Source organism: Anser cygnoides, chromosome 3 (assembly GCF_040182565.1).
Source record: "Anser cygnoides isolate HZ-2024a breed goose chromosome 3, Taihu_goose_T2T_genome, whole genome shotgun sequence".
NCBI lineage: Eukaryota > Metazoa > Chordata > Aves > Anseriformes > Anatidae > Anser > Anser cygnoides.
Window position 1 is genome coordinate 58,182,647 of NC_089875.1, and position 13,284 is coordinate 58,195,930.

The window sequence follows — 13,284 nt, forward strand, 5'->3', positions numbered from 1 at the left end:
AGCAGGGTACAACATGAAGACAGTGTCTTTCTCAATTAGAGATATGAGTGTGACTAGATTTGCTCTTCAATGAGTTTTACTCCTTTTGTTTTGGTTGCTTTTGCTCTATTTCCCTTGGCCCAAGTTCACATCAGATGCAATAGTGATAAATGTCATGGCTTAGGAAACAGCCAAGAGGACAACATGACTGAGAAATGGGTTGACAGAACAAAGATGGAAAAAAAAGGGTGGCAAGTAACTGTGCAGAGGTGAGGTTAGTGATAGGAAGGGGTGACAGGGTAAATGAACTATGTCTTGTGGCTTGGCAATTCTAGTTTATTCTGTAAATGTTTCCCCTTTCAGCAGTATAACGTGCTGTCACTGTACTTTCTTATGACAGTTTCTCTTTTATGAGACTCAAGTGTCTCGCTTTCTGAATAGGAAAATTCCCAGAATTAGATTATTCTCAGAATAATAGCATCTTTTAAGTTCAAGTCTGATGATTATGGGTCACCCTTCCTGTCTCAGCGTTGATTTATATTCAACAGGACAAAGCATCTGAGCACAGTGAGATTCAGCCACTGGGTAACACAGAAACTGAATCTTTAATTGCCCCCTAAACCCATTCCCCAGGATGGGATCAAGAGGTTGCTTAATGCCTTGAGAGCTAGGATTTCCCAGCAGTGGAGTGCTGCCACTGCAGTGCATTGGCATTTAGCAGCGCAGTCCTCAGGCTGCCACACTAGGACTGGGGCTCTGGGCAACTGATAGGTGTTCGGTCAATTTGCAGAGCACAGATGGGTATTTGTGTTCATTTAATTTCCTATGGGCATCCCCGAGAGTTGTGTGGCCAAATCCCACATACAATTATGCAAATGTCATCCTGCACTTCTGTCATCGTTATTTCTCTGTTCAACAATAAATGATACTTAATCATCAGATAGAAAACAAACTTTAAAAGTTAAGAACGAAAAAAAGAGAAATCCAAAAGCCCAAGGCATATTTAATGCTGAGTGGAGATGAAGCTATTCATTCTTCCAAGGCAGGAACTAATGGGAAGACACTGAAAAAGTCAGTACAGTGAGATTGTTTTTTATTAGCCATTACAAAATCCTTCATTCTTCTCAGTCCCATTATGAGCGGGTGAGTGTCCCCACTGCAGAATCATCACTTTCACTCACAGTTAATGCCTGTGCTTTTGTTATTATTTATTGTTTACACTACAGATAGGCCAGAATGGTGCTCCATTGTGTTAATGACTATAAAAACTTCTTTGCACAGAGATATTTGAACTTCCCTGGAAATACTTGTCCCCTTTTGTCAAGGAGGTGGATGGGTAAAGCTTAACAGTGGCGGGGAGGAGGACAAAGTCCCTTCCCTGGGGCTTCAGAGCAGGACCTTTCAACAGACAGAACTTGGGTACACGCAGTCAGATTTTTCCTGTACTGGTGGCAAACAGGGAGCATTCAGATGTGCATTTCTCTGCAGCAAAGACTCGATACCCAATGCAGGCTGCCAGTACCAGCACAGTTTGCACAATTTACCAAACCAGAGGATAAGATGGATGTCCTGGCCAAATTTCTCTTGGGGAATGAAACTCTATCTACCCCAAATTCTCTCTGCAGTTTCAGTTGAATATAATACTCTTCACTTCCTGACATAAATTGCTGCATTGTATTGCTGAACACTTAACTAGCTGCTGCATTTCACCTCAGAGGCAAGAGCCCTGCAGGGCTGAGCTAAGCAAAACCTCCTATGTTGTTTGGATAAGCAATTAGTGGAGTTTTCCAGACGCTTTGGGATCCATCTGGATGAAAGGTGCTGTGTGAACAGGAGGCTGTGTTGCACAGGAAAGCAGATAGGTGGTTTGGCAGCGTGACAAGAATTTTGCTAGTGGCAGCGCTGACGTTTCTTTTGTTTTTCTGGTTACAGAGGAGGGGATTGTCTCAGGGGCCTTACTTCAGCGTATATGGAGAAAAAGGAGCTATGGAGCACCACGGGTCTAGCCCATTCCCTGAAGGTCCGAATGACTACGTCTTCAGTCACCTTCCACTACACTCCCAGCAACAAATCCGAGCACCCATCCCCATGATGCCTATTGGGGGTATTCAGATGGTCCATTCAGTACCTGTGGCCCTTTCAGGTTTACATCCTCCGTCCACTCTTGCCCTGCAGAGGGAGGGCTCTGAGGAGAAGCAAAGAGGACCTGCAGAAATCCTCACGAAAGAGTCGTACGGTGTTTCTAAGCACCACGAGAAGCGTACCTCTCTGCACAGCTTGCACCCGACCGCGCCCTCCAGTGCACCCTCCTCTCCGTTGCTGTTGCTGACACAGAGCACTTCAGAGGACAGTGTAATAGCGACAGAGGGGGAGCAGGAGGAGAACATACAGACTTGTACGAAAGCCATAGCCTCTCTGCGAATCGCCACAGAAGAAGCTGCTCTGCATGGGGCGGAGCAGCCACAGAGGCCTTCTGAGCCTCACCAGAAACCCTCAGAAAGTGCACATTTTAGCATTAAACACTTTAGTGGATCTGAGCCGGGCCAGACCTGTGCCTCAGCCACCCATCCTGACTTGCACGGTGGTGAACAGGACAGTTTTGGTACATCACAGACTGCGCTAGCCCATCCCACCTTTTACAACAAGAGCTTTGTGGACGTCCGACAGATGGGCTTTCACAGCAGGAATGAGCCCCCATCAAGCACACAGGAAAGAAAAGATCCGTCGTCTGAGAAGAGCAAGCCACATTGATCTGAGATGCATGGAGACTTTCACCCATACATTTACCCGACTTTTTTTTCTAGAGATAGAAGAAGTATCCAACTTTACAGCATGCCTGTTCTAAGTTACAGTAGTTTGCTATTATATATACTTTTGTTATATCAAAAGAATTAGATAAAATAACAAGTCATCATGAGCCTGACCAAAATTAAATTTGAAATTCTTATTGGGTCTGGTACTTTTAAATTGTACAGATGTTTGTGCCTTTTCTTTACTTTGCTTATATTCTTATAAGCATTTTTTTAGCAGTAATTTGTACATATTTTAGAATTTGTGTATCTGCTTTGTAATAAATGTAATTTCTTTCCTTTTTTGGACACTTGGATCTAAATGATGTAAAGCAAAACAGCATCAATATATGTGAGGTTGCACTAAAACATATTTTTATATGATTAAAACTGAACAGCTTTTATGTACAGCTCTGATTCTGTAATACTAATATTTATTTACTTTGTTTCATAAATTGTAAATTTTTTTCTTAATGTTGTGGATTGCTTTTCTATGTGAAGCATGGGATTTACTGTTGCGTAATTAGAACAAAATGTATATTGTAAAACAAGATATTTAAACTAGAGTATCTTATCTTATTCTGCACTTATGCATTAGTTAAAAAAAAAAAGATAAAGGATGTATCAGTCAGTTCTTAACTCTTGTAATTTTTTTTTGTCTCTTGTTTGCTGGATTGACTATAACTTAAGTGCTGATTGTGATTTTAAACTGATAGTACCGTAAAGCATTAAAGTAAAACAATGTGCTATTGTGAGTTTTTTCAAAGCTTTATAAAACAGTTATAAATATATTAAAAGTATTTGGTCTTATGTGAACATGTTGATCTAGATACTCCTTTAAAAAGCTATGGGAAAACATTCCACCCCATGTAGATATGTACAAGTGCATCACTGGTGCCGGCTGCGTAACTCACCTGCACACGCCAGGTCGGCCGTGCCATGCAGGCGCTGAGTGGGGGCACCACTGGCTCCAAGGCAGGCAGGCCATCAGGCCACGGCTTCTCCTGCTCCTCCCTCTCCAGAAACAGGGTGGCAAGGCCCCTATGGCCGCATGGGGCTTGGTGAGGAGCTGGACAAGCGGCACCACACTGAGCCCCAGCAGTCCCCAGCTTGCGAGCATCCGCGGCGCCTCTGCCCAAGCTGAGCGTGGAGCTTAGGTGTCACGCAGAGGTGCCCCGGAGTGTGAGCAAGGGACTTGGAGGGGGAAAAAATGACATTTCCTCACACCTGAACACCAGCAGCTGGTCACTCCCCACTGCGACACCTGAGTCAGCTGTAGGGGAGGCTCCCCGTCCTGCAGATGGAGGAGCACGATGGCCCTTCCAGCTAAGCAGAGAGCACCACCACCCTGGCATCTTCAAGGAGCAGGATTCATGGGCAAGAAAGTCACAGTCTTCCAGAGCAGGGTCTCCATCTGTGTGAGGTTTGATCCAGAAGAAAGTCAGTAGGAACCCGGGCTTGTGTTTGAACATCTGTGGTGGGTTACCACTACCACCAGCAGCATGCGTGCGTGTGCGCACACACTCTCTCTCACACACACACACACACACACACACACACACACACTCTCTCACACACAGACATACACATGAAAGAAACCAACAACCTGGATTATATTTTGTGCTATTTAGTGGATTATAATTCTGTGAAACCAAGTTTGTATATTGACTTACAATACATTTAAGGAGTGTTCTTTAAAAAGAAATAAATATACAGTTACATGCATGAGGTGTCTAGTTTTCATGTGTTCTTTGCATTTTCCAAGTTTATTGGCGTTCCAGTACATTGTCAGAAGCTTTTGTTCACAAGTGCTGCTTTCCTGCACAAGGAGCACCCTTAAGAGTGTGAGTAGCAGCTAAATTTGTGGATCGCATTTTGGCCTCATGAGATATTATCAGACTAAACCAGTTTATTTCTTCAATAATACCCAGTGGGGACAGAACCACAGAACTGGTATGTTGTCATAATTCTGACACTACGGCATATGACTAGCCTAACACCATAATGGACTGTGACCAGCTATAACCATTAAAGATTAGTTTCTTATCTCCATTGGGGTGTTCTTACCTTTATTCCAGATCATTATGGTAACCCTGCCAAGATAAGTGCATGCAAGAAAGCTGGTTCATCTCAGGCTGGAGAGAGAAGCAGTGTATGTAGTTGGAGGCAAGCAGCTTGTTGGATCGTGCTTCCATTAAAAAAAAAAAAAAAAGGCAATTATACATTTTAAATAAACAAGTCTTATCTGATAAAAACCTCTCTTCTCCGTGGCTTCATGGCTGTATTAAGAACAGAATGCTCTGCACAGTGATCAGCTAATCAGGTAATCACAGATATTTTATTAAAAAGGAACCAAGCTAACCCCCTGATGGTAAATGTTCTATTAACATTGCCTTTATAAGCAACCCCCTTACTGTGGCAGTTACTGCTGGCTTGTCTGATTATTTTAATTAATTTGCAGCTGCAATTTACCATCCACCTTTTCAGCCTTGGGACATTTTTTTTTTATAATCATTGAGCAAATATCACTGAAATTACATGTGATATTTTGGGGTTAGAATGGAGCAACCCTAAAGAGGTTTCAGGTATTTATAATCTTAATTGTATTTTCTTAATGAGTTAATGTTTATACAATGCTTTGAAAAAAAACATTCTCATGCAAGTCCTCGGCATTGATTATGACTACTTTTCACGCGTTAGAAGGGATGTGGAGGAGGAAGGCAAACAAGTCCGACAAAGATTTCACAGGCACAAGCAGCTTTCAGAACCGCCAAAGCCAGTACAGTAATTGATAGTTTTGTGAGTGCTTTGCCTGCTCTGAGCCATCAGCGGTAACAAAGATGTGGGGCTGCATTTGTGTGCTGCTGTGCTGAGCTAACGCACCTTTCCTCGGGCCTGGAGACTCCGGCTCAGTGCTGCGGTAACACGACTGCATGGCCTCCTGCTGGGGTTGCCTGTGCTGGTAGCTCTTCCCAGGGTGCTGGGGTGGGGGTTCCTCAAAAGTACTTGCTACAGCGGGGGCGCATAGGCCTGGTGAGAGTTTCATGAGTGTTGTGATTATCTGGCTCTTAGTTCCCCAAGGCCCAGTTCCCAGGCATGGTTGGTACCACTGCAGCTGGCAGTGACCTGTTGGCTGTTTCATACAACAGCCTCTTCTCATCCTCAGCAGCCGGTTAATTTTTCACAGCTAGCCTCTGTACTTAACAGGGAGATGGGACCAAGAAGAATAACTCTGAGATCTCTGCTGTAGAAGTTCCGTGTTTTTAAGTGGGATGAACACAAGAGGTTTAACAGGGCACATTAGAAAACTGCAGAACCTAATGAGGATTTTTTATATGCATATGCTATGGAATTTCTAAGTTGGGAATATAATTACCTATTACATTGTTCAAGGAGGTTATAATTTTCTGTGAAGATCCATATGTCTCTTCTGTAAAGCACAAGGGAGATACAGATGCTCTGGCAAGCACTCTTTATTCCATTCCCTCAGAATACTGTCACCAGAGTCACTTCAGGATTTATTTGCGTCAGCAAAATGGAGAGCATATCGGTCTCACATAGCTGCCTGCACAACGCTCTTATGAAACTTTAGATTCTAACTATGGGTAGCTACTCTATCGCATGTTAAATGCCATTGTGTGAACTTACCCGTTGTCAGACACATTGCCAGCTGTGGGTAAGAATTAGTACCAATAAAGGACAGTTAGCTGAAGCAGGCCCAAATGGATTCACGCTGTTTAGTTACACAAATTTCAGTCCAAGAATGCTGGAGTCGGCTCCCATTTAACTCCAGTGGCACCTAACCTTAGGAGGTGGCACCTTGCTTGAGGCTGGTTCCTTCAGTTGTACTTTTGGGCATGAGCTGAACTTCTCTCCTCAGAACTGCTTGAGTCCTGTTCTTCTCTCAGTCTGACCTGGACACCAGAAACTACACATTTCTTGGCCTAGATCCTCCAAGGGACCTGCCCTGCTGAAGTGGGTCTTTGGAAATACCTCACATATGATGAAATGAGTCTCCCTGTTGAATTACACTTATGACAAGTGCAGTCACCACCTCTTATAGATTAGCCTAATGACTTAGTCCCCTTTCCTGGGTATCTAAAAATACATTTCTGTCTATAAACCTCTCCCTTGGTAGTCTATCAGTTCAGTCTCCTGGGAGAGAGCCCTAAGTACCCCCACAAGGAGTAGAAGAGTCTTTGCTTTCCTGTTGAAATTCTGCTACTGTGAAGCAAGAAATTCAAGATTCATTGGCTCAGCAAGATTGTAGTGTATGCTCCCCAAGATGAAAAGCTGTTTGGAGAAGTGTATGTAAATATGTGGCCTGCTCAGTGGGGAAGGAGTTATCTGGAAGGCCAGTGACTACAGCGGTGTGGCAGAGGCTTTGAAGGACAGGGACTGGAGCTCATGCATTTTCTTGCCCGTGGCTACCTGAACAGCTTCTAAAGTGTGATTTCAAACATGCTTCTTGCTTAGCACGCAGCTGCTCTCTGAGGTGGCTGATTCTCCCATGTCCAATGGAGGCCAGATGACAGGCTTACAGCTCTGGGCTTCGGAGTGAGAACCAAGCCCCCAAAAGTTAGGTGCTGCAGTGCTTGACTCCTTTATTGGTTTTTGCCCTAAATAGCTCAGAGAGAACAAGCCTTATTGATTTAGTACCTTGCACAGTGGAACAAGTCAATGGGATTTATCCTTTTAAGTCATTTAGCCACCTCTGAAAATCCCAATCGATATTCTCTAAAGAATGTCCCTAAAGTAAATTCAGGATATTCAATGCAAACCTACACAGCACATTATATATTTTAGTCTAGCCACTTTTTTTTTTGAGTTAAATTGCCTGCATGAAAAAAAATCAGCAGTCTGTATACTAATTAAGTTTGTTACCGTGATGATGTCCCTGTGCCCTTTTCTCAATACAGATCACATACGCTAACATGGACTCTGAACACATGCTTACTGTAGACTCAATTTAAGATGAAAATTCTGGATAGTTTGACTTGTTCTGCAACTATTCTTGGGGTCTTTACATATGCTATGTCTGTCACTTGTGTTTCTGCAATCTTTAATATACCTGCTTTTAACTGGATTAGGCACCCCGAATACCACCAGGAATGCTGGAAACAGCTTTCCCTGTGAAACACTCAGCTTTTGACTTTCTGTGATGCTTACATGAGCTGTAAGAAGTTGATCTGTTGTGTGTACAGAAGTGTGGTATGTGTTTTTTTTTAATTTTTTTTTTCAAATGATTGTGTCTGGGGAGAAAAACTTCATTTAAGAGTTTCATTTGTGAGTATAGAGGTGTCCTGTACATATGGTTCACATGTGTGGGGTTTTATAGGCATACACTACACATGATTGAATTTAAACAAGAGATAATGTCTCTGTCTTCTTTATACAAGATGATCTTGAGCTGGACCCCTGAGGAGGCTGGGATGGATTAAACCCCTTGCTGCGATCAGACCCCTGCAGTGACCACGAACCACTGAAATCCCCATAAAGGATGAAATGGCATTCAGGGACTGCTGGTTCTCCGTGCTGGCACCTAGCTGCACATCATGCCTTGGTGTCATTTTCCCTGCAGCTTAAAGAAACAAGAATGACCTCCTGTTGTGTCGTGCATTGCTGTAGGTTGTATAATCCTCTCCACTCACATCAAAGCTAGAGGCAAGCTCCTCAGCCAAGGCTCATCAACCTAGCTCAAATGCTACCAGTGCACCTCTGCTGCAGAGCAGCCAAAGGACTTAGCACACCTAACACCTCTGAGGCCCAGTCAAACATTTAAATAACCTGCACAAGCTTGACTGTTTGCAAGTTTGTGAAAGAAAACAACAACAAAAAAATACCAAAGTGCTTTTGAAAAGCAGTAAAAATTTCTGCTCTAGTGCGTTTCCCTGTTTTTCTGCATTGTATGAATATTCATTCCAAAGCTGACAGGAGGAGGGGAGCTTGATCAGCAGCAGGCCTGATCAAAAACAAAAACAGTATTACCACATAAACTGCCTTTTCGCATTCTTTCCCGATGAGTGACATCTCATAACTGACAGGAGTATTGCTAAGCAAGCAGTCAGTATGAATATGTATGGCGGCACACACAGCCCCACGAACACCCAGCAAGGTGGAGAAAGCCAGTGGAGGCAGCTCCGGCTCTGTGCTAGAGAACAGCGTTTCCTTTCCCTCTTCCCTGCCAGAATATAAGAAGAGGCTGACACCATGCCATAGAAACTAATGGAGTTTCCACATTCATTTTAACAGCAGGAGATTCAGTCTCTGAAGGCTTGTTTCCATGAGGTGATGAGAAATCTTGCTGCTAAAGTTGCAGGGATGTCAGAGCATTTGGCGCTTTGCCGGCTCAACTTCTTTCGCTCCCATCTGCTCCCGGAGAAACGAAGGTCTTTGCCTGCCTCAGCTGCACTCTGCCAGGGCAAGGGGCTGGCGGTGCAGCTCCAGGCTGTGGAGGGAGCTGGTCCCTCCATACCCCAGGTGCTGGTGTCCTGAATCCTCCAGGTGTATTAGCATTGGCCCTCTGAGCAGAGAGATTTTCTAGTCTGCAAGGCTTAGGGGACGACTTGCGCGCTTATTCTTCCTAAAGAGATATACACTCATATTCTCCAATGGGTTATTTTGAAAGGGTAAATATTTCACAAGCCAGGTTTGCTGAAGAGCTGGGGTGTTTCATGGAGGCACTCACATGAAGTGGTCAGATTTTTCAAAAGTGCTGAGCACTTGTTCTCGGCAGAAACTGCTGGATTCTGGGCACGACGGAAAATCTGGCCCTTAGAAACTTCTTAATGACTAACTTAATGACGTCTGGCACTTCACTTCCATTTGTTATTTCTCATAATCTTCCTTCCCTCCACAACATCCATATTTAGCCAGAAAGAAAGAAAGAAAGAAAGAAAGAAAGAAAGAAAGAAAGAAAAAAAAATGAATGAAATAACAAGCAAATTTTCATGGCTCAAATAGCCTGCTCCATTTTGCTGCCAGGAAAAATGAAAATGATAAAGTGGAGACTTTGACCAGTTTTGTGACAAAGTTTTTCCTCTCCATTTCATATTTCATTATTACATTTTAACAGTTAAATGTGGGACTGGTGCAGAGAGACATCTTGGACTCATCTTAAATCTTTCAGAAGTTTGTTTGGACAGTCAGTAGAGAGGGGATTTTAACCAAAAAAGAAAAAAAAAAAGAAGAGAGGCAAAGGCATGGTGTGCTGAGGGGATCTGTCTTTCTCTGGCAGAAGATGAGCTAAATAGGCTAATAGTTTTTTCCATCTGTATTTCCTATCGTCCTACTGTGAGCAGAAGGGATTCGGATCCAACTGATCTCTCAGGGTGGGGGGGCAGAGAGGGCTGGCGGATGCTGTAAGCAGAGCCCGGCTGCCTGCTCCATCACTTAACACAGGCAGCAGTGGGAAGCTGGGGGGAATAACACCCCCGCCGTGTTGCCCCCGCTCCACGGGATCCCACCAAACATTTTTGCTGTCTCTCTGCAGTGCTGGATTGCAGCCAGGCTGTAAGAGTGAAGGATCAGCCACCGTCTAGAGCACTGCCCTGTGCTAACCCACTGGATTTCCATGTCGAAGTCCAAGGGAGAGTTAATACTGCTTTGAGCAGCCTAAGCTTTGGCTGGGCTTGCTCTCTAGCTGCTACCGCGCAGCTGTGCGCTGGCTCCGACGGTGCCAGGAGAGCCACTGGTGGGGTACCACTGGCTGGGGCAGCCCCGTGGGTCAGGGCATTGTGAGGAGGGAGCTGGGGGGGTGGCTCCGGGGCGGCCGCTCCTGGGGGACACGCTGCTCAGGCTCTGCTGGCAGGTTGGTGTCCCACGAGGAGAACTTGGAAATGCTGTGTCCTGGAGCTTGCAAAGTTTCCTGGCTCCCGCAGTCTGATTTTCCAGGAAAGGGGACAATCTAAACCCTCCGATGATTTGGTTTGCTGTTTTTCTTAAAATTAAGGTATTTGAAATAATGCCAACAGTGCCAAACATTACCCATTCTCTGGGGGAACATGGGGCAGGAACCAAAAATACGTTGTCACAATGCAGACTACCTGAGAATTTCACTAAATTAAAAAGGGCACTGAAGAAGTGAGTCTCTAACCATTTTTAAAGGGTAGGATAGATCTCCCCCTCCCCCCCCCACCCCCCCCGCTTTGGCCTGTTAGTTTCAGAAACATCAGCAGTGACGATGATTTAGTCATCTGTGTTCTGCTTTAATGGAATGCCAGCTCCTGATTTTATACACAAGTTTCTTGATAGACTGCCTATTTCAGCAGAAATTACTGTTGTCAGCTTGGTGTTCGGGGTGTTAAAATCATCAATGTCACAATGTTCTAAATAGGTGATGCAAAATGTGACATCCAAAGAGAAGAACTCAGAGGGTGTGACATTTTCCAAAAATTCACCATATTTCAAACGCTACCGAGTCTGCAGCGAAAGGAATAGGGGGAAGGGAGAGGAGGCCTTTCTGTGCTATAACGCCTGAAATGCTACAATGGAGTTTGAAGGTGCAAATCAGGCTATAACAAAACATGAGTGTGCATGCTTTCAACACCAAAATGACTTACTGGCTGCTAATTAAATCTCGCTGCAAATGGGATTTCATTTTTATTTTTGATGGAAAAAGTGGTTTTATTACATTTACTTGGCTGACAGCCAGGAGTACAGCTCAATATGAATCGAGCAAAGTTAAAGGCCTTCTGCAGCAACATATGGCTTGTTTGGGAAGTATGAGTCATAAATGGAACCAGATGCAAAAAAATATAGTTATAAGAAGGTAGCAACTGTCCTCAGGCAGATGCCGATATTGTTATTTCTGATGTTTCCACCTCGTTGTGAAAAATTTACATGTGCATATTAGTGAACAGTTTTTTCCAGCACAGACTGTCTGTTTCAAAGCCTTTAAATGGCATAGGTCCACTCACTCTGCTCCTGTTGCTGGTTAATACCTTACACAAGTTATTTTCTCCTTGTGACTTATTAAAACAGGACTTCCAGAGATGTTTCTAGGTTTGATTATATGTGTCTTAAGGTGGGCCTACGTGAGCATTGACTCCTGTCTCCTTGAAGACCCCAGGTGGCCTTCAGGGCTGCTTCTGACACACAGGGCTGGCCTTCATTTTGCTCCCCGCTCCCTGTGGAAATGCAGGCTGGCAGGAACGTGTCCTTGCACGGGGAGAAACCCCGTGGACGCCTCGCCACCACACCCTGCGCCTATCTGCGAAGATGGCCTGCGTGTGTGTGCCTGCAGACGCACAAGCCGGCTGGGGTGCCAGGAGAACGACAATCCCCACGGGTGGAGGAGCTGCCAGGGGCCACCTTCTGCCAAGAGCTCCGGCAGCCTGTAGCGAGGCAGCGGGTCAACAGGGGGGGACGGGAGCGGAGAATGGCAGAGGGTGTGGGCAGGCTGGGGGCATTTCTGCACCATGAGTAGTGCCGCCAGCTCTTTGCCCACAGGCTGCTGGAGTGGCTGCTGGTAAAGGGCCCTCTGCAACCACAGAAAAAGCCGCATGTATGTACACTCGTTGCTGCCTTTTAGCACAGAGGCCCACATGTTCCTAAGAGTTTGGCTCTTGGGCCATAGGTACCATTTTCTTTCCACCAGAGCCCCGTGTCCATGATTTACCCTGTTCCTGTTGTCTGTCTCTTCTAAATCCTCCAGCCGTTCACTCCCTGTTTCCAAGGACAGATGTCAAGAACTTTGGCAGAGATTAAGTCAGCAAGATCCTCTTCCTTCCCACATAAAATCCCCTCTTACAGAGGTAAGACAGATGCGCTGGAGCTCTCTGTGGGGCAAAGCCTAGGTATCCCTGGTTGCAAAGGAAACAACGTCTTACACTGTAGAGGGAAATGGTCATGTACTCTTGAACAGTGACACAAAGCACCCCATGCAAGCAGTGTAAGTGCAAGCATTAGGCTGTAGGCTAGGCTATAAATCAGTCCTACCCAGTGGTGGACACCAGAGCAAGAGCACAGAGTGAATGAACCCTGCTGGAAGGCAGTGCCCTGCTGCAGGCATCCTCCTCGCCCCGGCTCTCCCTGAATCCTTTGCCAAGAGTCCTCTGCTGCGGGCGGGTTTGCACAGGTCAGGGCTCTCACATGGCTCAGCCCTGCTGCATCTCCTCACAGGAGATGGGCGGTGGGCAAGGTCCTTGGAGATCTTGTGAGACAGCCTCTTTGCGCAGTGGCCTTTTCCAGCAGGAAGTACAAGAGCTGCCTGGGGCTTTGCTCACGTCCTTCACCTGGGAAGCTCAGCACTTGTAGCACAGCTTGAACCACTGCCCTTTTCGTGACAGGCTTTTTGTATACTTAGAAAAAGACTACTGTATTAATTAAGTGATTATCAGATCTCACAGCGTCTGACGTCGTTTGGTCTACAAAGCTTAACATGTCATCTCTCTCTCTCAGCAGAAATGCCTTTGCATTCCATGGCCATAGCCCACCCAAAATGTCCAGCCACGCAGTCACACCAGCTCCAGTCTCTCCTTTTGTTGTTTAAGCTCCTGCCCAGTTACTCTGACAT

The 13,284-nt window shown here is 45.2% G+C and overlaps 1 protein-coding gene across 7 annotated transcripts in view; it reads left to right on the top strand.

Annotated features, from left to right (window-relative positions):
* The window catches only part of HIVEP2 (HIVEP zinc finger 2), a 136,622-nt gene extending 132,126 nt beyond the window's left edge, over window positions 1-4,496 (top strand). For all 7 annotated transcript variants that reach the window (XM_048080738.2, XM_048080736.2, XM_048080737.2 and 4 more), the window contains one exon: window positions 1,912-4,496. In XM_048080738.2, the coding sequence (XP_047936695.1) occupies window positions 1,912-2,730 (819 nt within the window). In that variant the 3' untranslated portion in view covers window positions 2,731-4,496. The remainder of the gene's footprint in view (window positions 1-1,911) is intronic.
* The last annotated feature ends 8,788 nt before the right edge of the window (window positions 4,497-13,284 follow it).